A 24,193-nucleotide genomic window follows, 5' to 3' on the forward strand; every position below is an offset into this window, starting at 1 on the left:
CTAGCTTAGGCCTCCAGGGTCAGTTACATCAGCCACTCTCTCTGCCGGCACTTCTGACGTCCTCAGGTTCCTCTTCCCCTCAACACCCCTAAGATTCTCCAGTCCTCTGCCTTCTCCACTGCTTAAAAGTCAACTTTGTTCCTTAGGGTTCTGAACATCAAGGACTTCTGAGTGAAGCAGAACCAGAAAAGGGAGAAATTTCAAACCTGGCAAGAATAAAAATCTTCAGAATTAAAACTAAGGATTGCTAAAACCCACTTTAACAATACTTTGGGTCTACAAGTATTTATCTACATTGGGCCATCCCTTCATTTATTCATCCAAAAACATAGCTATTGAGCACCTGTATGCTACATATTATAATAACCTTATATACGAATAAAAATATAAACTATGCCCCCAAGTATCTTCCAGTCTAGTAAAGGGATAAAGACAGGTAATCAACTAAGTATAACAACATGGTACAGGTGCTCTAACAGATGGGGAAACCATGAATATGGAGGGCATCATAAAAGATATCTCTCTCTTCTTCTAGGATCCCTTTTCCCTTCCTTTGGGAAATAAAGCCTCTATCATTTTTTTCAGTCTGAGCAAATGTCAATCAAGACAAGGCCATGGTCTGGTCAAAGCTGGCTATTAATCACACTAATCAGATTCTCTCTTGCTAAAATTTGAATCTTGAGATGAATAATAAATTAAATTTAATACCTTAAAGTGAATGAGCACCACTATGTTGTAGGTCCTACTCAGTGCTTATGTATATCAACTTATTTAGTCTTCATAACAACTTAATAATGTAAGTACTATTACTATCTACACGTTACAAATGAAGAAATTAAGGCACTGAAAAGGCAAGTAATTTTCCCAAGGTAATAAATGGAGTCAGGATGTAAACCAGGAGGTCTGGCTGCTGAGTCCACACTATTAACCATTTCTATTTAGCTGCACTTTCTAAAAACTGTTTCTAATTATTGTTTCTGACAATAGTACTCTGAAGCGACTACCCATGTACCCATGTTTTATAGCCTTTAGGAATGGTATAATTCCTAGGGGCTCCTAGGCTTTTGTTTCTTATTTTAGTGCCAGAGGGTAAAGTTCAGGCATCAGCCCTCAGAAAAATATTGAATATTTAGAATTGGTATTCAGGCTAATATGGGAAAAAAGTGTGGAATGGAAAACTAGCAGCCCATGTTTCATGCTGGAGTTAAAGAATAAACTATTTTTGTGGGGTTTTAATCTTATACTATTTGAGGGTCCTTTTATGAAAAAGAATATAGGATTATAAATATAAATTTAGATATTTATTTAGGATAACAACAGAAGGCAAAACAAATTGATAACTTTTAAAGGATGGTAAACACTAGAACCATCACAAAGTACAGAAAAATAACACAATATTTTTCTTAGTCAACTACCTAATAGGACCCTATTTTGTTTTTCCTTGTAGATTTTGTCTTCATACTTTTTGATTGCTTCTTCATAAACAATGATTTAGAAATATTTTCATAGGGAGAATAGAAAGATTACACAATTTTTATTTTAGCATGATTACTCAGAACAAATTTTTTTTAACATTTTCATAAATGTTGCAATTTATAAAAGTTGTGTTGTCAAATTTGGAGAAATCTGTCAAGTTTCTTTTATATGTGAGCTTTTGAATGTGGAACAATTTTCCACAGAATAGCTGTAATATAAGAAATTCAAATAATATAATTTGCACTTGGTATTGGTTCCTATCCTTTGCTTAACTGCTGTTCCTGACCTGTTCCTGTTTTCAAATAGGAAAGAGATAAAATTCTTATCTTGGAGGAGGGGCAGAGGCATGAAGAGGGCAGGTAAACTGGGAGGTGGAACAGCAAGCCCTTCCTCAGGAAGTAGCAAGGGGACATCGTGGATTCCCCCATCCCTGGTATTCTGCTGGACCAAGCTAAGAAAAGGGTATCAACCAACCTGAACACTCCTGAAACCATTGCTCTGTCCTTAAAATGTCAGCTAATCAATTGCCATAGCTGACAACCTCTAACAGGTATCCAAATGCTGCGGCCTGGATCAGGATGAATTTAGATCCATCTCACCATAAGACTCTTGGCCAACCAGTTAGAGTCTCGCCACACATTTAAATATTGAGTGCTACTAAGTATATTATGGCGGGGGTTTTTTTTCTATTTATGTAATAGTATTTGAGGGTGTTAGTCAGAAAAGAACAGTATATAGTTTTAGATTTGGCAGAATTGATGTACCCTAACTGCACTAACTAAAATTCAGTGTGGTGTACAGATGACCCTGCAAAGTCTAGTAGATTTGCTGAAACCAAGGTACGTGCAATGCTAGCCCACTCAAAATGACACTAAAAGGCCAGAAGTCATTTGGTATAATATAGAGGAAGGAATTCAAAACTTGGAAGAGAAATAGTGCATGCAATTTAAATGTACATCTCACCTAAGCATATTGTTGACTGTGTCACTCAGTGGGGCCCAAAGAGGCTCCATTTTCACTGAGATGTGAAGAACACGCTGGTAAAGAAAGTTCCCGAACTTTTTAAAACGTGACTTTTCTCTCCAGATTGAGAATGCTGGTGACAGGGGCTCTCTCATTTGAATGAGAATAGAGATTCTCACAGTGGCAGAAATACATGGTGGCACTTAACTTCCACAGGCAAGATGGATATGGTTGTCAGAACACAAAGCGGCTACTCAAATCTCCTAGAATGATCTGTCCCACAGGAGCTCTGACTGATTTATTAATAATGGGACCTTCAGGTGTAAATTGAAAGGCAACTCCCTAAGTTTTTGACTTGTATAACAAAAACAGCAACAACAATAATATAAGAGAATCTTTCTGATGGCTCAGTTCCCAAACTAGAGTTAATTTACAGACTTAGGTGCCACTAAATGAAAAGAGTCCTGATCTCCAGTCTTTACTGGACAGCTTCCTACTAATCTGCAGAAGGACCTGAACTGTACACTTTGCATTAGAGAAAGAAAAATGCCCTGTGGAGATGAGGTGATAGATGGATTTTTAACCCAAGTCCACCTCACAGTATGACTACTCTGCCTTTGAACCATCAGAAGTTATTTTTATATTTTTTCCTGAATAACGAATTGTCATGGATATGAGAACAGAAATTGTCAAAATTTTTATTGCTTGACATATGGAATAACTTTTTATTTGGCAGAAGGACAAAATAAAATACTAGAACTTTGAAAAAAGTCATAGCTTCATTCTACTATCAATGAACCAAACATTGCAAAGAAAATAATTTCTATCACATCTCAGCTCAACTTAAACGAATATAAAAGATGGATGGGATGTGGAGAACAGCAGAAAAATTAAAATGAAATGACAGCTTCATCAGAGTTGCTATTCCAGATTGATGCCTTTTCACTGACGTACCATATTTTGCCGTGTATAATGCGCACCCATGTTTTTGGCTGAAACTTTCAGGGAAAAAAATCTTTCGTTTTAATGTTTTAACTCAATTATTTACTTATTTAAACTTAGAAACAAAACCAATTATCACATTTCAGGGAATTATTTTGCATATGGATATCATTATTGCTGTCTAGAGTTACATTTTTAATGCAAAAGCATAAATAAAAGAATTAAAAACATTTCTGTAGATATGAAATTAGTACTACCCATATATAATGCACATTCTTATTTTCTTCCTCAAAATTTTGGGCAAAGACATGGGCATTATACATGGCAAAATACAATATATTATTAAGTATCTTGGTACTTGGCATGCATCTATCTATATGGAAAATGTAATTTCCTTAATCCTCATCAACAGAAAACTCAAGAAGCAGTTTGCATACACTTGACAAAAATAACAGCTCTTTTCCTGTCTTGCATATCAGCTCCTACTCTGTGACATAAACCATAGGGACAATGGGCATTTTGACATCCCACAAGACATTAAACTCTTCTGTATCAGAATATTTTGCTGATTTGATATTGAAAAGCAGGAGCAGTAGACAAACTAGATAGTTTCGTAATAGAGATGCATTCCAGAAGGTAGAAGATGAATCCCATGAGAATCCCAGACGGGGCTTTTGCCAACTAAATGAAGTTTCTGGCTCAGTAGTAGCAGCTATGTAGGACTATTGCCTTCTTTGTAGAGGTCATCATGAAAACCTTCCCAGCTTGCTGCTGTTGTTTGAGGGAGGCTGAATCTCCATCTCGGGATACCAGTGACCATGACATCTGAGCTGTTTATCATGAGCTAAGTGCTAGATAATCAATTTGCCCACATTTTTTGTTGTGCCCAGCTATATGCTGTCATCAAGAAGAAGTGTTAAATATGGGTGAATTGAGTTAGGCCTGAAGATCCAGGTAAATTCAGTAAGTACATCATGCCCTCCCTATTGTACCTACTTTTTCACACTGCTCCTTTTCTATCTTAGCCTATACACTTAGCTCATATCAAGTCCCATGTTACTAGTTCACTAGGGGCAGGGAAAAAAAAAGTCAAGCTTATTTTCATATCAATCTACATGATGCACTAACATTTACTACTATAGCACTGAGCCCAGTTCGGCATAGCCCTTTTAGATGGTAGAACACCCTGGCCAGGTAGTTCGGTTGGTTAGAGTGTCATCCAGATATACGAAGGTTGTGAGTTCAATCCCTGATCAGGGCACACACAGGAATCAACCAATTAATACATAAATAAGTGGAACAATAGAGCAATGTTTCTCTCTTTCTCTCTCTCTGGAATGTTTCTTTTTCTCTCTATCTCTGTCCCTCCCTGCTTCCCTCCCTTCCTCATTCCCTTCTTCCCTTCTTCCCTTCTTCCCTTCCTTCCTCTGTCTCTAAAATCAAGAATTTTTTTTTTTTTAAGGAAAGAGATGGTATAGAAAACTCCCAATGAGAAAAACATCAAGCAAGGTATTTCATTATCCTTGATCTAGAGATGAAAAATTTTCCAGGTGGTCAGGGAATTAGATAAATGGTGACAAGAGAATTTAATTTTACACTGGGAAGTAATTTAATATATTTAAAACTGAAAGATATTTATACTTATTTTAAATCCATTTTAAATCCCAAGGTATTGAATTTATAATTAACTTCCCTCTCTCTTTTTTTATTTTCCCCTAAGCTCCAGGCAACAAAATAACTTATCAAAAAAGATCATCTATCTCTACATCATTACACCTATATTCCCTTATCCTAATTCATTCTGTTGACTTAATCATAGCATTATATTTGCATCTCAAAATCACAAATTTCTTGAGGAATATACAATTATTTTAATTGGATAGTCAGATATGGATAACTCTAAGTTAACTGCAGCTGAGATCTTTTCAAGAAAAAATTTTTATCACTTTACCATACTTTCTTATTCTGCCAGAGATATCAGCAAAAAACACAAATTTCTAGATTTCTCTGAATTCAATCTTGACAAGATGTTCTCTGAACAAACATAATATTGATTTTTAAAGGGAAAAACTCTAATCTTTTTGTCTTTAATTTAATTCCTGGATGGTACAACATCCTGAGTTATTGTTCTCTCATAGCATGGAGAACTAGGTATTCTTGATGGACAAAAGTGCTATGGGCATTCTATCTGACTAGGATGTTCTTTCAGCCAAACAAGGACCGGATTCTACATTTAGATGGTGAATGCTCAGTTCCTTCCTTAGAGCATAATGTGGCATTCTACTAGGTAGCAGAACTATTTTTTTTCCCCTTTCCCCTTCACGTGCTTCAAACCTCATCTAACTACCCAGTGCTCTTTGAAGGAAAAAAATAAAATAAAATAAAAAAAGCTCTGAACCCAGGGACACTCTTAATTCTGGGGCCAAGACTCTCAAGATAAGTCATCTTGAGTTATGACTCAAGTAGTCATAAGTGAGACAAACAGAAAGCAATGTTTGGAGAAAAAGAGGGTGAATACTTTGGGTATCTTGCACCATGTTGATGCCTTAGTAATTGAGAGGATCTTGCACAAATATCAAGTCATGACTGGTAGAAAAAGAACAGAGTAAATATACACTATGAAGGTGTTCATACAGTTGAACTTTATCTAGACCAGGAAGTGAAAGTTCATATAGCAATATAACAATTATTGTCTTGATGGGAGATGCCAACTTTGAGGCAGGTAATTAAGAGTCATAAGGCATAAAACCTAACCTTGGATTTATCACTTGTTTTGGTCCTCTCATCCTGAAAGGATATTAGAAAGATTAGTTTTGTTTAGATTTTTGTCATTAATTAATGCTCCTCAGCCCCAGGAATGTTAAAATTTACAAAGATAGTGAATTGATCATATTATGATACGTAAATTAATTTAAATTAATTTAAATTCAATTGCTGCACACTAACTTAAGTGCTTCTACCCCACTACTGCTTAATTCCGTGGTATCTCTGCAATGTTTCCATGCGTAGTAAGAAAATTCAAAGGTAAGATTAGTACCTATAGTTAACAAACATAGGATATATTTTTTCCTATTGACCTGTTGATACCCAAAAAGAAAAAAAATTCATAGAATATAATTTATTCTCACGTAGGGTATTTTATCAAGCCAGAATAAAATATAACAGTCATGAATTTATAACTAAAATATTAAATATGTAAACTATCTCACATGTGTATTAAATTTTCTTTAAATATTAAAGAAGGTTTAAATCATCCTTAACACAGACATACTTCACACATACCAAGCATAGCTTACTCACTCAAATGTGTTTACACAGCTGTAAAATCCCTAAATTAACTATCAATCAAAAAAAAACTAAAAATATTGCTACAAGAATGAGGACACAAGATTTAACGTGCTAAGAGAAAATGACGAAGGGCTTCCTATGATATGAATTCAGATGGGATCAAGTTTGTTGTTGATTTCTTTAAAATTCTGTTTTAACCTCTCCCTACACAAAACACAGTTTCACTGATTCAGAGGAGGCATCGACCAGCTCATCTATCTTTGCCTTCACTGTCCCTAAATTTCAAAATATCAAGGAGGAAAATAATTATACACACACACCCAGACTTAATATTGTATCCCCCAGGTTATTTGTACTCAGTTTGAAAGCATTCTTTTCTTCTGTGGGAAATAGTTCAATGTAAAGCTAACTATGTGGGTTTCAGTGAATCTGTTATTCATCTTGCACAAATCAATTAGCCTGCATCTAACCAATGGTGGAAAACCAGTGAATGCAGTGGGTCCCAAACTTTGCTGAACATTACACTCACCTGAGGGGCTTTTTCGACATGCCAGGTTGCTCCCTAGCCAGGGATCAGTAGTTTTAAAAAATACTCAGATGAGTCCAATGTGCAGCCACTAAATTAATACTTGCACAGAGCTGCTTTTAAGATGAAAAAATGAAGGGGCTTTTATATTACAAGTACTTTACAAAGTGATATAAAACATTATCCACAAACTAAGTACAGTGCTGTAAAAAGAAACAGTGTTTTAGGAAGCTTAATCTTCTATTTGGATGTTGGTTCAGTAGTCATAAAGAACGTATACATAAATAATCAATTTTAGTCTGTTTGCCAAAGCTGCAGAAAGTTTAACAGTTTTTTTTATTTTTATTTTAAGCTGACTTCAACATTATTTCAACTTTACTTTTTTATTACCTTTTTTCCTCTCTATTAAAAATTAATAAAAGTATTATCTGTCTACTTCAAAGTATATCAAACATCACACTTTTACTATGTTTTTACAGTAAATAGAAACGAGTATTAGAACTAATGTCCGAAACCTGAGCAGCCTTAAGGAAAATAATTTGTCCCAAGTTACTTAATTTAATACTACTACCTATTGAAACAAACAAAAAATTACACACTCCAGACATTCTGTTCCAATATTCTGCCCTAATGATTTCTTTGGAAACAAACATCTATTACTTAAATCTCTCTTGGCTAGATGTTTTTTCATTACCTGATGACATAAATTATTTCTCTGCTAAATTTTTCATCAGTACATCAGATTCAGCCAGTTTATATACAGTACTTATTTTATATTAATACCATCAATTTCTATAAACTTTTATTAAATTAGACTTACCAAAAAGATTATGTAATTTATATAATTGGAGAATAACATGTTACCTAATTAAAAAGCACCCTCTGTGCTTCGTTGTTAATAGAGATGGTAATGCATTCATTCTCAACAAAAATGCTCAAATTCAATTCAATTCATAAGCAGCGACAGGTGTAATCCACCTACTGATAGTTATTTTGCCTTGGGATCTTTTACCTTGGTGGGCTTATTAGCATCCATACTCTCTTTGAATTTCTCCTGAACAGTTTCTGCAAGTTGACAGAGTAAGGCACCATTGTCCAATTTCTCCATAAACGTTTCTGCCGTAATCTCCTTCCCTGAAATAACAAAAAGAAGCATTATAAAAGCATAATCATTCCCCCCCCAAAATCTGACATTAATGTTAACATAGTTGACATAGTTTTTTACCATCAGAGCTCTACTCCAGCTGAGGTGTGTGTCTGGGATAGGAACTCACCATAAAGCCTTGTTTCTTGGAAATTTTATGTTTTCCATTAGTAGCAAGAATCTCAACATTTTTACATTTTAATAATATAGTTTCAACTGCATAAATGTTTTTATTTCACATTAAAGTGAGAAAGTGATATTCTGGATGAAAGAGTCCCACAATTTAGTAATTGAGCAGTCAATGAAACAAAGGACCAGCTTCCCCCATGACTGCATAATTTAGCATGAGATTTGTTCAGTTTTCATCCTCAGTGACCCATTCAATTACTTCAGTCTGCAAGGCAAGAGCATAAAGCAGAACTTGTATGTTATGTCTATGTCTTTGCTAATAAGAATACTATAGCTCTATTCTTTAATTTGAAATAGAGCCATACTGTATCAAAAATCAACCACCTTTGGCGAGTTTAATAGCATGGCCAATGCTTCACGCCACATCTCTAAATTCCATTGAATTAGTTTTCCTGATTAAGATAAGATAGGTGAAATCACAACCATTGATAAACACTCTGTAGGAAAACCCTACCTCTAACCATTCCCCTTCCTGCTGCAGTCTTGAACTGTGGAATTACCCAGTTCAGACCTCTGCTTTTTTCTCTCTCCTCACAACCACTCACAGCTTCCTCTACTGCTCTTATGAACATGATCCACAATTGTTCATCCCTGACATCTAACTGGTTAACCATTATTTTTCTTCTCTCTCATATGCTCCCAAAGCATATTTTATTTCTTCTTTTTCTCTTTTCTAACAGCTTTATTGTGATATAATTCCCATACCTTACAATTCATTCATTTAAAGTGAAAAACCCAATGGCTTTTAGCACAATCAACACCACTATCAACTTTAGAACATTTTTATAACACCCTAAAGAAACCCCATACCTTTTAATTGTCACTCCTGATGGCTCCATTCCCCCAGCCCCTATAAAACCGCTAAATTTCTCCTTATATGCTCCCCAAACTCATCTCCCCCAAAACTCTCCCCTGTTCCTGGTTCTGTACTTCTCTAAGTTTCAGAATATTTTCTTTTCCTGTCTTAATTTCCTGTAACTTATTAGTGACAGATCCTGTAGATTCATGCTTCTTCTGTTTCTTATACCACAATCTTAATTAAAAATTTCCTGATCTGATACCTAATCCTCTAGCAACAAGAGCAATGGCTGTTCCTTCTGTCTTCAACTTTTTGTCCACTACATATCACACTCACGGCTAAGATTATCATTGCTAAACACCACTCTCACAAGGTCATTCTTCATCTTTATGAATAGTCCCTAATCTTCTCCTCTACTTAAAAGATGACATATATCTACTTTTATTGAATACCCAAATGTCCCCCTAAATCTGCTAACCTAACCTTCTAATCTAACATTCTTACACCCTGTTCCTTGGTGTGCGCCTTGCCATCACAGTCCCACTGGCGTACCTTCCAGTCCCCAACATCATGCCTTTGTTCTGGGCATAGCGCCTGCCTACAATGTCTTACCTTCTGTCTGCCTGGCCAAGTTTCAGCTGCCCTTTAATCAGACATCCAGAGAAAGATTCTCCCAGTGCACACTGATCTCTTTTCTCTATGGTTATAATCATGGGTATCACTCACATAGGCATTACCCAACTGCTGTAGCTAGTAACATGCTTGGTATACAATTCTTGTCCCTCAATACACTGTAAGCCTACAGAGGTGTATTTGTGTGTATGCGCCTATCAAGGTAAGCATGTTATTCACATAGTAGGCACCTAGTAAATGTGTTCAGAGAGCATGCGAACTAACAAATGAAGAAAGAAACTACTAGAAAACTTTCAGAAAATGTTGGGTGTTATTTTTCATGAAAAGTGGTTAAGGCAAAATAAAATGAGGTATTTTAAAGTTTTATACTGAGACTCTCATAAGATTAACTTTTATCTTAAATGTATGCAGCTCAAATCCATGAACAGTTAAACATAACCCAAATGGAACAATAGATTAACACTGGCTTAAAGTTAAACTCACAATACCTGATAGATCTGGGTTTCAAAAAACATCTGCTTGAAAAAAAATTTCTTCTGTTTTGGGGGAAGGGTACGTAAAAAAAGAAAAGAAAATTGCTTTTTTTTTTTTAATGTTCCTTTTTTCCCTACTGGATAGTTCACATTTCAGCCCCCAGTTAGGATAATGACTTCTGCAGGTGGCAAAACATCAGTAGCTCTCAGTACTCAGCACAGACATAGTCTACGCAGAACTATTATTTCAAAATTGCATGAAGCTCAAATCAATTCAGGAATGAAAGTGACAGCCTCAAGATATAAAAAGCTAACACAACAGAGGTGGTACCATGCATTCACCATATGGGTGTGCATTTTCTAACATATGAAAGTTATTCTGCAAATAAGAATAAAAAATAAATATTAGAAATATTTTCAAAGTTAATTAAATTTCAAGGTCAGAAAGCTAAACATTAAAAAATGTTGAATGCATGTATGTTAGTTTCAAGATTTTCCACATTTGCATGAGGTCTTCAAGTATTCTTATTTCATTAAGCTTCATGGCAATTTAAAGATTCTACTCATAATGTTAAGTGACAAGATAATTATAATATTTACAAGAATTTATAAATTATAAAAAGAAAATGTCTTTAACTTAAAAGTTATTATCAATTTACCAAAAGGTATGGTTTTTACTTTTATGCATTATACCTGAAAATTTTTAGTCATCCTGATTTTCATGAATACTTGAAGAAAGAATTTACATTGAACATCTGTATCTAATGAAAAATATATTAGGTGTCAGCTTTCAATTCTGTATATTTTATAGCTCCAAAAGGTGAGATTTTTTTTTTTTTTGGCTAAAACAGACACCGTTACATACTTTATAGTTGAAGTGTGCTGCCTCAAATGAAGGAAAAATGCAAGACGGAGAAGTATTTTTAAAAACCTTCAGATGTAATGTATTTTCCATCCAAAGATTAAGAATCATAAAATACACATTTTAAATGTACTATATAATTGTCAGAAATCAGATATAATCCTTGTGCAGCATATTATCTCATTCTTATTGCATTAATATTATCAAAAGTATAAAAAAAAGCAGAACATAAAGTTAGCTGAATTTAACTGTGACATATCCATTAGAACAGGCTGTGATGATGAACTAATTACAATTTCTCAGGTAAACATTACACAAAGCTAAATATCTTTGTTAGGCAGAAGGAGATACTTATCCTGTGTAGTCAGTTTGAAACATTAGGTTATAAATACTAGAAGCAGTAGGATTCTTGTAACATAGAATCATTTCTTCCCCAGTGCCATCTACCTATGTTGGTATGTCTGGGGAAAGACAGGGCAATGAACAGATAATTTAAATCTTTTTGAAGTACTGACCCACACCGGGTTGTGCAGACTGTTGACCTGAAGGTTCACCTAAAATATCCTAGTCTAGAGGTAATGTCTTTATTTCCTGAGTTTATAATCATAGACATTGATCTTCACACCATCAGTTCAGTCATGACTCACAGCTTGCCAATAGACAAAGATCAGGAAATTTGGTTAAAAATTGTGGCTAGTCACTTCCTATTACAATATCAGGGCACAGTGACATGAAATAGACATCTCTCAGGTAACTAAAAATCAACACACATCAGTGTATTCCTCCCGGAAATATGTGCTTGCTGTAATTCCCACTAAAATTAAGTATTAGCCTACAGTGTTTTAGAATAGAGCCACCCTCAGAAAAAAAGAAGCCCTTTTATCTTACTCTTTGCTGAGAATGTTTTCCTCCCAGTTAAATTAGTGGTACTAAACTCAGATTCCTAAAGACATGATAACATTTAATAATTATATTTCATATTTGAGTTCTTACTGTAAGCCAGGCAGTTTACATGTATTCATGTTTTTAATATTCTCACAAAGCTATGATGTTGTGTGCTACCATTATATCCATTTTACAGGTGATGAAACTGAGGCACTTAGGTGAAGTAAGCTTGCCTAAGGTCACACAGTGAATCTAGCCCTTTAACCCATAATGGCTAGGTTTAGAGTTTATGCCCTTAGTCACCCTGCTTGACTACTTAAATAAGTATTTGCTGAATATATAAATGACTATTTCCCATTACAATGCACTCTCCCTAATTCAGTTGTCTTTTTCTCCTGTAGAAACACCACGGAAAGCCCTTCAGACGAAAGCAAACAAACAAAAACAGCACAGGGCTGAAGATACCAGTACTGGAAACTGACTTAGCAGTTCACCTTGGAAATTAGAGAATGGCTGAGAATGTCATTCAGACATGTCCTGATAGGTGACCTGATTCACCGCAGAAGAAAACTGGCATATTTTATCTCTACAGGTGAACCAGATAGGATCAATCTCTATTTGAAACTCCACTGTATCTCTCAATCCCAGTATGTTTCTCTAATTAGAGAGCTCATCTGCTATCTTGACTTGAATTATTCAGTGTTTTGAGACTGAAATTTGAAGGTTGTAAGGTAGGAAATGATTCATTCTACCCAGAAACCTTAGATCATCATCTGGGCCACAGAGATTCCCACTCTCTACCCTGCATTTATACCTGAAGACAAAACAAAGCTGGCTCTGTTGGAAATGGTGGGTAAAAAAAAAAAACAAAAAACGGGCAGTAACTTTTCTGAAAGGTGTCAACTTGTGAACATGAACTTGATGCTTTAAACCTTTGAACTAGCAAAAGATACCACTTTTCCTAAGGAATTTTTATTGACTATATCAAGAACATCAGAGCTCAGTAGAATATGGATGTGGTAAAGGACTTTAAGAAAAAAGAAAAGAAAGCTGTTCAAAAGTTGCGAGACAGCATCAACTCCAGAAAGTACATGGTTAACTTTTTAATGCTCAAAATAGGTTGTTTTTATAAATAACTGATAAAATAAAGTTACTTATTGGTTACATTAAGCATATAACAACGGAATTTTTTAACCAAAAGTCAGAGAAAGGAAAAATCACCACAACATCGATTTTCATAATGCATTTATAAATGGAAGTAAAAATCAACTCAGCAAAACTTGATTTGTAATATATCTTATGATTTACTCAAAGTCCCGACATGTATTCAAACACATATGTCTACATCTATAAGATATAGACATCTACAATCTATAAAAACAATGTCAATTTCTTTGCTACTTAAATACAATCTTTGTTCAAAAGCAGATCCCCATGTGATTTCATACAGTATTATTAAATGAATGCTAATTAAAGATAAAGGTAGACCATCATTTTCAAATGACTAAAGAAACACAAGTGAAATAAACAATTTGAGAACATTTCAAAGCTAATCCAACAATTTTCAATAGTCCATCAATAATCATTAAATTTGTAGAATGCACCACATCCATTTGAATGGTAGGTTTTTGCTAAAACCTGGGACAGTTAATTTAAAAACATGTTGTTTACTGAAAGTGATAATTAAGTTTTCCCCAAGATTTATTCGTATATCATTCGATGCTCAAATATGTCCTAAGGACACAGATCAGTAACATATGGAAAATAGCTAGTTCATGAATAAAAATAACAAAAGAGAAGGTCTAAAATAAAAATGAGATGTGTATATTTAACGTATAGTAGGGGACAATGGCCAAATAGATGTTCTATAGGGAAGAATGAAGGGATATTCAGGATTCTTATGCTGCCTTTTCTTAATGTTGGTCATAAAACTGCTCCATAGTGTCAGCTGTTGAAAAACATAATACGTGGACTACAGAAGTATTTTCAATCAGATCAGTTGATATTTCCAAAGATATATGAGTAGTCAGTAAATATTACATGATCTCCTTATGAATCACATCATGGGTGTGCTATCCCATAAACAAATCCCAACCACCAAAACTATTTAGTCATCTTAGTTAACTTTTCACAAGATAGCTGTTATTTTATAAATTTTAAATAGTCTAAAATTTTTCTATTGCTGCTTTAATTCTATGCATAAGAATCTAATGTGGTATGTATTAGTGTTACTGATTAAGTTTCATATACCTGAAAACTACAGTAATATACTGCCATATGCGACATGAATACAAATATTGATCTATGAACTAATAAAATAATTTTCTTCTCTATCAAATAATGTTTATCCACCAAGAACTTCTAAATCCAAACTGAGTGTTTCTTAAGCAAATGCATCTTTCAATTGATATTTTACATTAAGGACAAGAAATATCTGAATTTAAACTATCATTAACACTCCTTTTGAAAGACATAAAAAGAAAAATGTTACATTTTAATCAAGTATTACTAAAAAGTAGTAAGCCTTTGCATAAGTAAGGTCCACATTATAGTGGTAAATCTAATTAAAAGATTTAATGTAGAATGTGAATTTCAATCTCAATAAAAAAAATCAGATACTTTCTATAAAGACAGCATCCACTTTGGAACCACTTTCGTGGTATCTGTTAACTTCCAAGTAGATACAAAGCAAGAATTCAAAGACAGCTACATAATAGATATCTGAAAATATTTCTGAGGTGATAAAGTGGTCAGTAATAAATAATTTTAAAGTGTACTTTACTGACACCATTTCTAAAATATATGAATTCTAAATGTACCTAATATATGCAATAAAAATATCTTCAAGCATAGTCATACATTTTTTTCTCCTATCTATGTAATCACCATTCCAGTATATCACATACTTTCTTATCTCCAAATGTTTTACCACTTTTAAATAATGTCAAGTTCCTGTTCTACTCTTTAAGTTACCATAAGGATATTCACTTGAAGTCTATTATCTATCTAACTATGAATTGAAGTCAACGCAAGGTGGTATTTCACAATATCTTCAAGTTCTTTTGAGATTTCTTTTCTAAGAAAATCTCACAAGGCATCCGTTGCATTTGTGTTACCAACTGTTAACATTAAAAAACATAGCCTATTCTTAAAAAAAGATTATTCATTTATGTAAATTATTCTTTGTTTATGCATATTGATGATCTCACTGGGTTTCAAGAGATGGGTTTCTTGGAAACTTAGACTTTTGGAACTGGAAAGGACATTAGAGATCATCTACTCCAACCCCTTCATTTTATGGTTGAGGACACTGAGCCCAGAAAAGATAGCTGACTGACGTTGGGCAAGTTTCCTACCGAGCAGTACAGCCAGAACCAGAAGCCAGGTCTCCTGACATTCTGTTAGGAGCCAGGTCTCCTGACGTCCTTTTAGGAGCCAGGTCTCCTGACTTTTATTCCAAGGATCCTTCCATTACACACACAGTGACTCTCTATTCTTTGAGGTTGTCTTGGGCTGCTCACACTCATCAAGCTGCTTTGTAAATGATGACATTCACCAAATAAAATGCCTTTGATGACAAGTCATGGGACCTTGGAACGTCCCGGTATAATCAGGCTATGCTCTAAATCATCACCATCTCCCCCTGTCTAGAACCTCATGGCTCCTAGCTGATCATACCATGTATTAAAAAGTTCCTTAACATGGTTTTCAAAGCAGTATACAATCTAGCACCTACAAGTGTCATGAAACTCTCCTCCTCTTGATCTGTGCTTTTGACACTAGACTTCATTCAGTTCTTCCAAGGGAGCAAGCTCCTTTCTATTTCAGCAGATGCCATTCCCTCTACCCAGGCTCTTCTCCCACGCTTCGTCTGGCTAGCCATTAATCACTCTTCAGTCCTCAGCTGAAGTACACCTAAGACCCCCTAGAGAAGATGTCCCCAAGCCCTGCAATCCTTTGCCCCACTACCACTTCCTCGTTTTTACACTCTTATTTCAACCTATATCTTTTAGTGTTTATAACAAGCCCAATTAATGAATTATTTATTCAATTACTTATTTAATGTTTCCTTTTCAACATCTCTAAGAACAGGCACTATGTCTACATTTAATCACCACTCTACCCTCCAGTATGTAGACTGTGTCAGGAATGCAAAAATACAATAGCTCATATTTACTACAACTAGCTGATTACGACGCAACAAATCTTATTCTAAATGTAATCATCTCATTCAAATTGCCAACAATCCTATGAGGATGGTACTAGTATTTTACTTATGTTATAAATGAAAAAACAGAGGCACAGTTCACTTAGACACTTGCCCCATATCACAGAGCTAGTAACTGACAGAATTGAGATTTGAATTCAAGCATTCTGATTCCAGTGTCTATATTTTTAAACTAATACATAATACTTCTGCACACTCAAATCTTTGTTCAATAAATAAATAAGCTTATCCACAAAGTCAAACTATGCGTATCACTAAACTATATAATTAAAATAGCAACAACACACATAGTGTTTACATTATGTCACGCACTTTCTAAGTAACGCACTTAATCACACTGCAACCCTACAAAGTAGGTTCTACTATTATTGCCACTTCGCAGATGAGAAAACTGAGGCACAGAGAGGTTAAGTAATTCGCCCAGTTATCATGTTGCTAGTAAGTCGCAGTTCTGGGGTTCAAACACAGACAGCCTACATCACGTCTGTTCTCTTATTATTCTATACTGCCATACTGATGCTAACCCATATCTAAAGACAGCTCAAAGTTACTAATAAATTACTGGTGTAACAATCATCAGTGAACCTCAGAAGGACAGAAAGGAAAGACACTTGCTTAGGTTACCTTGGCTCCCTCTACATGTTGGAGATAAAGGTTCCTTCTCTGCATGGATGAACTGCAAAAGGGGACAGCCCCTCCTTCCAGTGGCCACAGCCCCGCAGCGTGGCAAAGGGGCTCCCTGCAGTGGCTCTGCAGCTCTGCCCTCGCCCTTCGGCTCAGCACCCTCGTGAAAGGCATAGCGTGCAGCGTACTCACGTGCAGTGACTACACCCTAGCTAGACTACAGAGAATTGTCAAAATATTGTGCACACAGTGAGGAAAAGAAAACACCTTAAATCTAACAAAGACAAAACACAAAAAAGTAAAAACCCATGAAAAGTCCAGAGCCTTGGTGAGCAAAAGGAAAATCTTGCTAAAACATGCCAAAATCTTTCCAAACGTTGTTGAGACTTTAAGTGGACAGGGTGCTTCTCACTAAGCTCTTTAGAGTCCTCAGCTAGAAATAAAGAATAAAAACACTGACCTTGAATGTTTCTTTAAGTAATAAAATGATGTTGGTGAAGTTCCTTCTGCAAATGATAAAGTACCATATAAATTATATGTTTACTCGATATTCAAACCTATTATCTTATATATCGATAAGGGTCCTTCCCTCGGGCCATAAATCAATTTTATTCTCTGTGAAAAACTATTGGTGAAAATAGTGTTTCTATATACAATGATCCTTTAAAGGCACATGGTTCAAATTTTATCCTATGACTATGGCAGCATAATAGAAATTTAAAAAGAGGCAGCATTAGCATGAGGTAGCATTTTTCTCAGAGATGTTAACTTTTGGAAGAATACCTAAAAACAAAAGTGAAATGAAAAGAAAAATTTTAGTTCAGGTTGGGTGACTTCAGTCAGCTCATTTGGACAAAGGATAGCTATGTTTATTCTAGAGCCTGGGTATTCAGCAGTTTTAGAAGGTTTGCTATAAAAGTAGGGCAAAGCACTCTAGTTTTAGAAGTCAGATTTCACAGACTATGGCCTGTGCGCAATGTCCAAAGAATAGGTCGGATTTGTCAGTTGCATAAAAGAAAAGTAAAAAATAAATCAGATCAGCATATAGATGAAAGAAGCAATTTGACCACATATTTCCACATTTCAATGCATGATACTGGAATTACTAAGCACAGTTGATGGTGAGAGACATTGCGAAATTCATTTAAATTTTCCACATGCTTCAGGTTTCCCAGATGCAATACCCAAATAATGAAATCTTTCTTTCCAAGGTGCTATCACATGCTTAGGTGAAGGACACTATATGAGGAAGAAAAAAAAAAGCTGTTATCTTTGCTCACAAAATGAGATCTTATAACCTTACCTAATAGATTGGTTAACCACAAGGCCAGATCTTCTTTCATCGGCAGCAAATTAGCTTCATGTCTGCTGGCCAGCCATTGGCTGTACTGATGCATATCAGAGAGGCCAGGTCCACCGCGTACCTTTGGGCTCAGAGCAGTGCACATTATTTATCCACTTGTAATACCTGTTTTGGAAACAAAAGAGTAATTGCTTTTCATTCAGACTCTCTTATTAAAATCTTGGTGCCAATGACAAAGTAAGGAATCAGATCCATGGAAATTTTGATGACGGGTCAGGTTATTAATGATTAAACCCCAGGAAACACTGCTATCTTTACTCATCCTATCACTGTTAACCAGCCACTTGGTAGGAAATAGCAGCAATCAAAGGTCAAATAGAAAAATCAAACAGTAAGCGCTAAGCTTGCATAAAACATCACGTTTAGAAAGAGTCAGTTTCTAAAACAAGAAATTCTACTTATTCAAAAGCAAAGTTGTTGACTGAAATTTCAGTATCCAAATTGTAAACTCACATTGTTTGCATTAATTTTTGAAACTGTAGATTTCTACCGAACTGTAGGACTAAGTGCTAGCTGTGGCCGTATTTGCACAATTCATTATAAACATATGATCACTACCCTTAAAATTGCTTCCCATAGGATAAAGCAGAGTACTTGGTTCTTCATAGATGGCTAAGCAACCATGGATTCACAATTCAGAGAACTGGATGGGAGACAGGGTTGGAGGTGCTTTCAAAGAGTCCCTACTACATTTCTCTTATATTACAGTTAATGAAAACAAAAACCGGAGAGGATCAGTGACTTAATCAAGAATGTACAGCTAGATCACAGCACAGTCAGACTTGAACTTGGGTCTTCATACGTTCTCCAGAATGACACATTTTACAAAATAAGATTCCTCAAAAAGCCTGTAGTATAACCCCAAAAAAAAACAAAAAACAAAAAAAAAACACCAACATTCTAACAACTACTGCTACAAGTTTTTCTGTTGTCTTACTTTGTATCTTTTCATTTTATGGGTTTTTCATCCTAGGTTTTGTTTTCAATCATCTTTCTTGTAGAAGTGATTCCATATCTTACATCTACAGCCCTGGCTGGGTAGCTCAGTTGGTTGGAGCATCATCCCATATGCGGGCTCAATTCCTGGTCAGGGCATATACCTAGGTTGCCGGCTTGGGGGCACATGCAGGATGCAACAGATCTCTCTCTCCCCCTCCACCCCCCCACCCCCCCACAGCAAATCTTCAGGTTCAGATTTAAACAAACCATATCTTATATCTACAAAATAAAAGTCGATTTCATTACCCTGATCACCTTATGGGTATCATGGTCCTCTTGTAGAAAAGTTATTTGAATAAATACCTGGCCTTGAATATAACACTTTTGGATGTATTATCTATAGGACCTAAGACTACAGAAGTAACATTGGAGCAGCTAAAGTAACAAAGTCATAAGTTTAACAATGTGTAGGACTCTATAATGTATACCAATAGTGCATATGAAATAACTAAATGCATTTTATTATACTGAAGAAAAATGAAAATACAACTGGCAAGAAGATTTATATGATATAATGGGGTTTTCAGCTGTATTTCAATAATTACAGTATCTTTAAGTTATCAATATAAGTGTATATACACTCTTGTCAGTTCTATTTCTTGAAATTTTACTAAGTCTAATTCTCTTAGCATAGGATAATTTTTGTCTTTTAAAGACTGCTTTTAAAACATAAAAAGATATTGGTGTTCAGAAAAATGCAAAACGTGACCATCTCCCATTCTGCTGTAGGATTAGAAAAGACAGCTAGAGCGTAAACACCTAAAAGATGTCATAAATATATAACTTAAAAGCACAACTAATTGCATTTCTCAACAACTATGCTGTGGAGTAATTTTTTTGCAAAAAAAATTACCACAAATTTTCTTTGAAAATACTTTTTATAAATCTCTCAATATATAATTATTCATAGTGAACCAGTGCAAACATCTGTAATACATCTTATCATATGTTACTAAATTATCATTATAGGAACCAGAACATTACCATCGCCTATTCTTTTGTAGTTAATCCTCACATCATTCAGACAAAGTCCTAAAATTTTCTCGAAATCTTGTTGTTAAATATCAGACACCTAAAACATTTTTGCCCCAGTTCTTTTAAAAGTAGGTCTAGTCACAGGAAAACAAAACATCTCCTTGTAACTGGTTAGGATTCCTATAAGCTAGCTAGCCTCAGAAACAAACACTTAAGTAATATTACATTTAAGCACATGATTCATACATTTAAATAACTAATTGAAATCTTAAAAGGGTTACCTCTAAAATGCCTTTCTTCTCAAGACACAATCTCTCCCACTACTTTCCTGAAAGTGAGATGTGGTAGGTCAGTAACTTTAGCTACATCCTATTATGTGTTCTGCAACTTCCATTTAAGCATCAGAGTCCTATTCTACTCTGTAAAAGCAGAAAGACACCTCAGATTCTTAAGCTCATTGTCCAGCAAAGAATTCATCAAGGGATAGTTTACAGTAAGCCTAATGGCATGTAACAGTGTCAATGCGCCAGAGGGACACAATCCTTCCCCTCAGTACCTCTAAACAGTGAAGTTTTTATTTTCTTGACAGTGGCACATTTATTTCTCATGTAGTCTGTCCTGTATTTTGCCAGAAATGTAATTCAAACTATCTTCTAATATTTATAGATGATCATTAAGTAAAAACAGTAAAAATAATTAAGCAATTTTTGTTATGCTGCCTTGTATATAATCAAAGTTATATACAAAGGAGAAAAAGCAAGAACAGAGTTATATTTTACCAGGTGGTAAAGGTGGGAGAAATAAGGTTTAAGGGGTAATTTGCATAAAATAGAAGATAAGCAATTAAATATATACCAAAATACATTGACACTTAAAGTTGCTGTCATGGATAGGAACTCCTCTGTTTAAGTTCCTTCTGAAAAAACTTTGGATTTTGATCTACATTGGTCCTTTATTGTTTTAAATCACCATCTTTGGTTTAGCTGAAAGTCAGTCACTCTTTGGAGGTCTTGGATTTAGATAATGGCAGAGACATGAATAAGAAACATAGAAATGAACCCAGTTAGCAGGAGTGTGGAAGAATTACTCCATGGTGAAGTAACTTCCCATGGAAATAGTTAAACTGGGGTGAGCAGAAGTCAAACAAATTTGTATTATCAAGATAAAAAGATCACTATAGGATGACAACCATTTTATAATTTTTAACAAATGTTTAATCAATATGGATGAGTTGAATTAAACCACAAAGAACTATAACCAAAAGGTCATTTTTGATCTTTTGAATTCATTCAAAAGTTTTCAAAAACTACAAGAGATGACAAGGGGTAGCTTTTAAACATGGGAAGTAAAATGATAATGATTCACTACACTTGAAGAAAGAAGTTAAAATTTGGGAGAACAAAAAACTTTTTTTTAATACATTGCATCAAAACACTGAAAGATGTTACCATTAAAATTCATACAACCTAAGGATTTACAAAGCTTTATAAGTGACTTTGGTAAGTAATAAACAAAGACCATCACTTTAGAAAGAGGACTAGGAATCCAAATGCTTCTCTGAGTCTTCCAAACCATGGCTTCTCCAAGGTTTATTGGTCTATCTAAAAATGGCTAACTCAGCCCCCAGGATTTGGAATTCAGAAAAATAAAACTTAAAGCAAAAAACATGCAGAAACTTAATACAGATTTCTTCAAAGAATGTGCATATTTTTTTTCCTTTCTTTCCATAGAAGTGATTCTGGAATAACCATTATGAATATGATGAGACATGAATTAGCCCAAGGGAAGAAGAAAAAATTAATGACTCCGTAAGTAAAATATCATATGCTTAAAGACTCTGTTTAGTCTGTTGCTCCAGAATCCCAGTTGAAGATCTCATAGTTTTGTCTCTGAAAATAAAGTATTCTTTCACACCACCTAGAGGTGTGCTTTGATTATGACCAAGATGGTTTCTGGCCTATCTCTAGACTTTGTTGACATTATAAAAAAAATGCATTGCAATATTGCATAGAAAATAAATGGAAAGTAAGAAAAATAAGAATAAAATAATAAACATTATATGATTACTAGCTGCTATGAAATTCCATTAAAAAGCCTGATTAATGAATATTAATTGGAATCTCAGAATTGGAATCAGAAGTCCTATGGTCAAATACTAACTCTATTACCTACGTACTTAGTATCTGTTATATTCCAAATTGTACAACTTTTTCTTTTTGTACCTGAGTTTTTTAGTATGTGCAATGGAGGCTAACACTTCGAATATAATTTTGAAGATTAAATATTTGTGTCAGTGTTGGCATACATTTTATATTCATTAAATACTAGCTAAATTTAAATTATCACCACAGAAATGTGCCTTCCATTGACTTGTTTTAAAAAGAAAAGCAATTCTATAACAAAATAGGAATATTTTGTAGCCCTCTAAATCACTAAGAGAAGGCAAAGGCTAAAGAAGAGAGATGAAAACAAAGTATTGATGAAATAAAATCATAAATATTAGAAAAACTCAAAGTTGCCTTCATAGGATGATGAATGAAATGTTTTTGCTCTAAAATGAGTTTACATGTATTTTTTAAAAACAACTTTTGTTAACAAATTTTGTGCTTGGTTTTTGACACCAGATAAAGATCATAAGCCATTAAGATAGGGGAGTGCTACACCTCTCAAAATAAATGTGACAGGATGTCACTACACATCTTCCCCACCCATCCCCCACCCCCAGACAGATTCCTTAACTGGGACCATTTAAAACAAAGAGTACTAATGAACCTACAATGAAGGGTCCCGCAACTAAAAGCCACCTTTGTTTGCTTCTGCACATTGACCTCACCTCTACCTGGTCAGTTTTGTGTGTTCTGGGTGTGAAGCAATGAACGAACAAAGTTATAGGCCATAACACTATCTTTTAAAAATTTAAAAAAAAAAAACACCCTAAGCCAAACACTCTCCCAAAATCTTTAAGAAAATGGTATGTATCTTTTAAGCTAGACTCAACAAATTAATAACCAAGGATGGCTCTTTCACCATTCTTAGTTCTTTACTCCTACGTGATTCATTTTGGTTAACCAATAAGATCTCTACAGTGTTACATATTCTTAACCAATGTGATGAATGCAAAATCTTAACCTAAGGATCTAATTAGAAAATTAAAGTTCAAAATTTAGTCATAAAAGCAATTCTAGATCTTGTAAATAGACCTCTACTTCTGGCTAAGACGAGCAACTTGTCCACAAATTAAAGAACCACCAAGTATCAAGTCAAAAACAACACACATTACTAGTTTTCCTAACTATGTAATAAAATCTTTACATTCAAATGGACAGAAGATTTACTTAGTCAAATTCCTGGTTCTTCATAAATCATTGGAGGGCTCAAATATTTTGCCCAAAGTAACAAGGCTACATAGCCACAGAGTCATTACAAATATCCTACTCAGCCCTCTTCGTGCCCAGTATCAGGTAATGCTAACTCTCTTCCAAGAATCTTTCTTATCCTGGAGCCCCATGATGATTTGTCTTGAGTCAAATAATGATATAACTATAATAGTAATTCCTTCTTAAGTCATGACCCAAAAATTAAGAGTGGGAACTGATTTCTTATATTTTTATGGCATTAGCAATTTTTTTTCTTTCAATTTAGTGCAGGTTTTTGGACCCCTCCCATATTAACTTGAAACATAATTTGAATAGAAAACCTCCTGAAAATCATAAATCAATTAGAACTTTTAAGGACTTCCATCAAAATTTCATCTAGGCTGATTAGGTAAAACTTGGTGAGATTTTGTGGGAGGGTTTTATATGTTGTTTGTAATGCAATGATTT

The 24,193-nt window shown here is 34.7% G+C and overlaps 1 protein-coding gene across 4 annotated transcripts in view; it reads right to left on the reverse strand.

Moving 5' to 3' along the window:
* GAS2 (growth arrest specific 2) overlaps nucleotides 1-24,193 on the reverse strand; it is a 117,173-nt gene that overhangs the window by 90,470 nt on the left and 2,510 nt on the right. For 2 of the 4 annotated variants that reach the window (XM_054585986.1, XM_054585987.1), the window contains exons 2-3: nucleotides 18,336-18,500; nucleotides 8,208-8,329 (exon numbers count right to left, since the gene is read on the reverse strand). In XM_054585986.1, the coding sequence (XP_054441961.1) occupies nucleotides 8,208-8,329; nucleotides 18,336-18,480 (267 nt within the window). In that variant the 5' untranslated portion in view covers nucleotides 18,481-18,500. Of the gene's footprint in view, nucleotides 1-8,207; nucleotides 8,330-18,335; nucleotides 18,572-24,193 lie in introns of those variants that run through there. The other 2 variants (XM_054585988.1, XM_054585985.1) reach the window with 1 other exon arrangement.

This window comes from Pteronotus mesoamericanus, unplaced genomic scaffold, assembly GCF_021234165.1.
Source record: "Pteronotus mesoamericanus isolate MK-2021 breed Mesoamerican mustached bat unplaced genomic scaffold, CSHL_Meso_final contig_90, whole genome shotgun sequence".
Taxonomy (NCBI): Eukaryota; Metazoa; Chordata; class Mammalia; order Chiroptera; family Mormoopidae; genus Pteronotus; species Pteronotus mesoamericanus.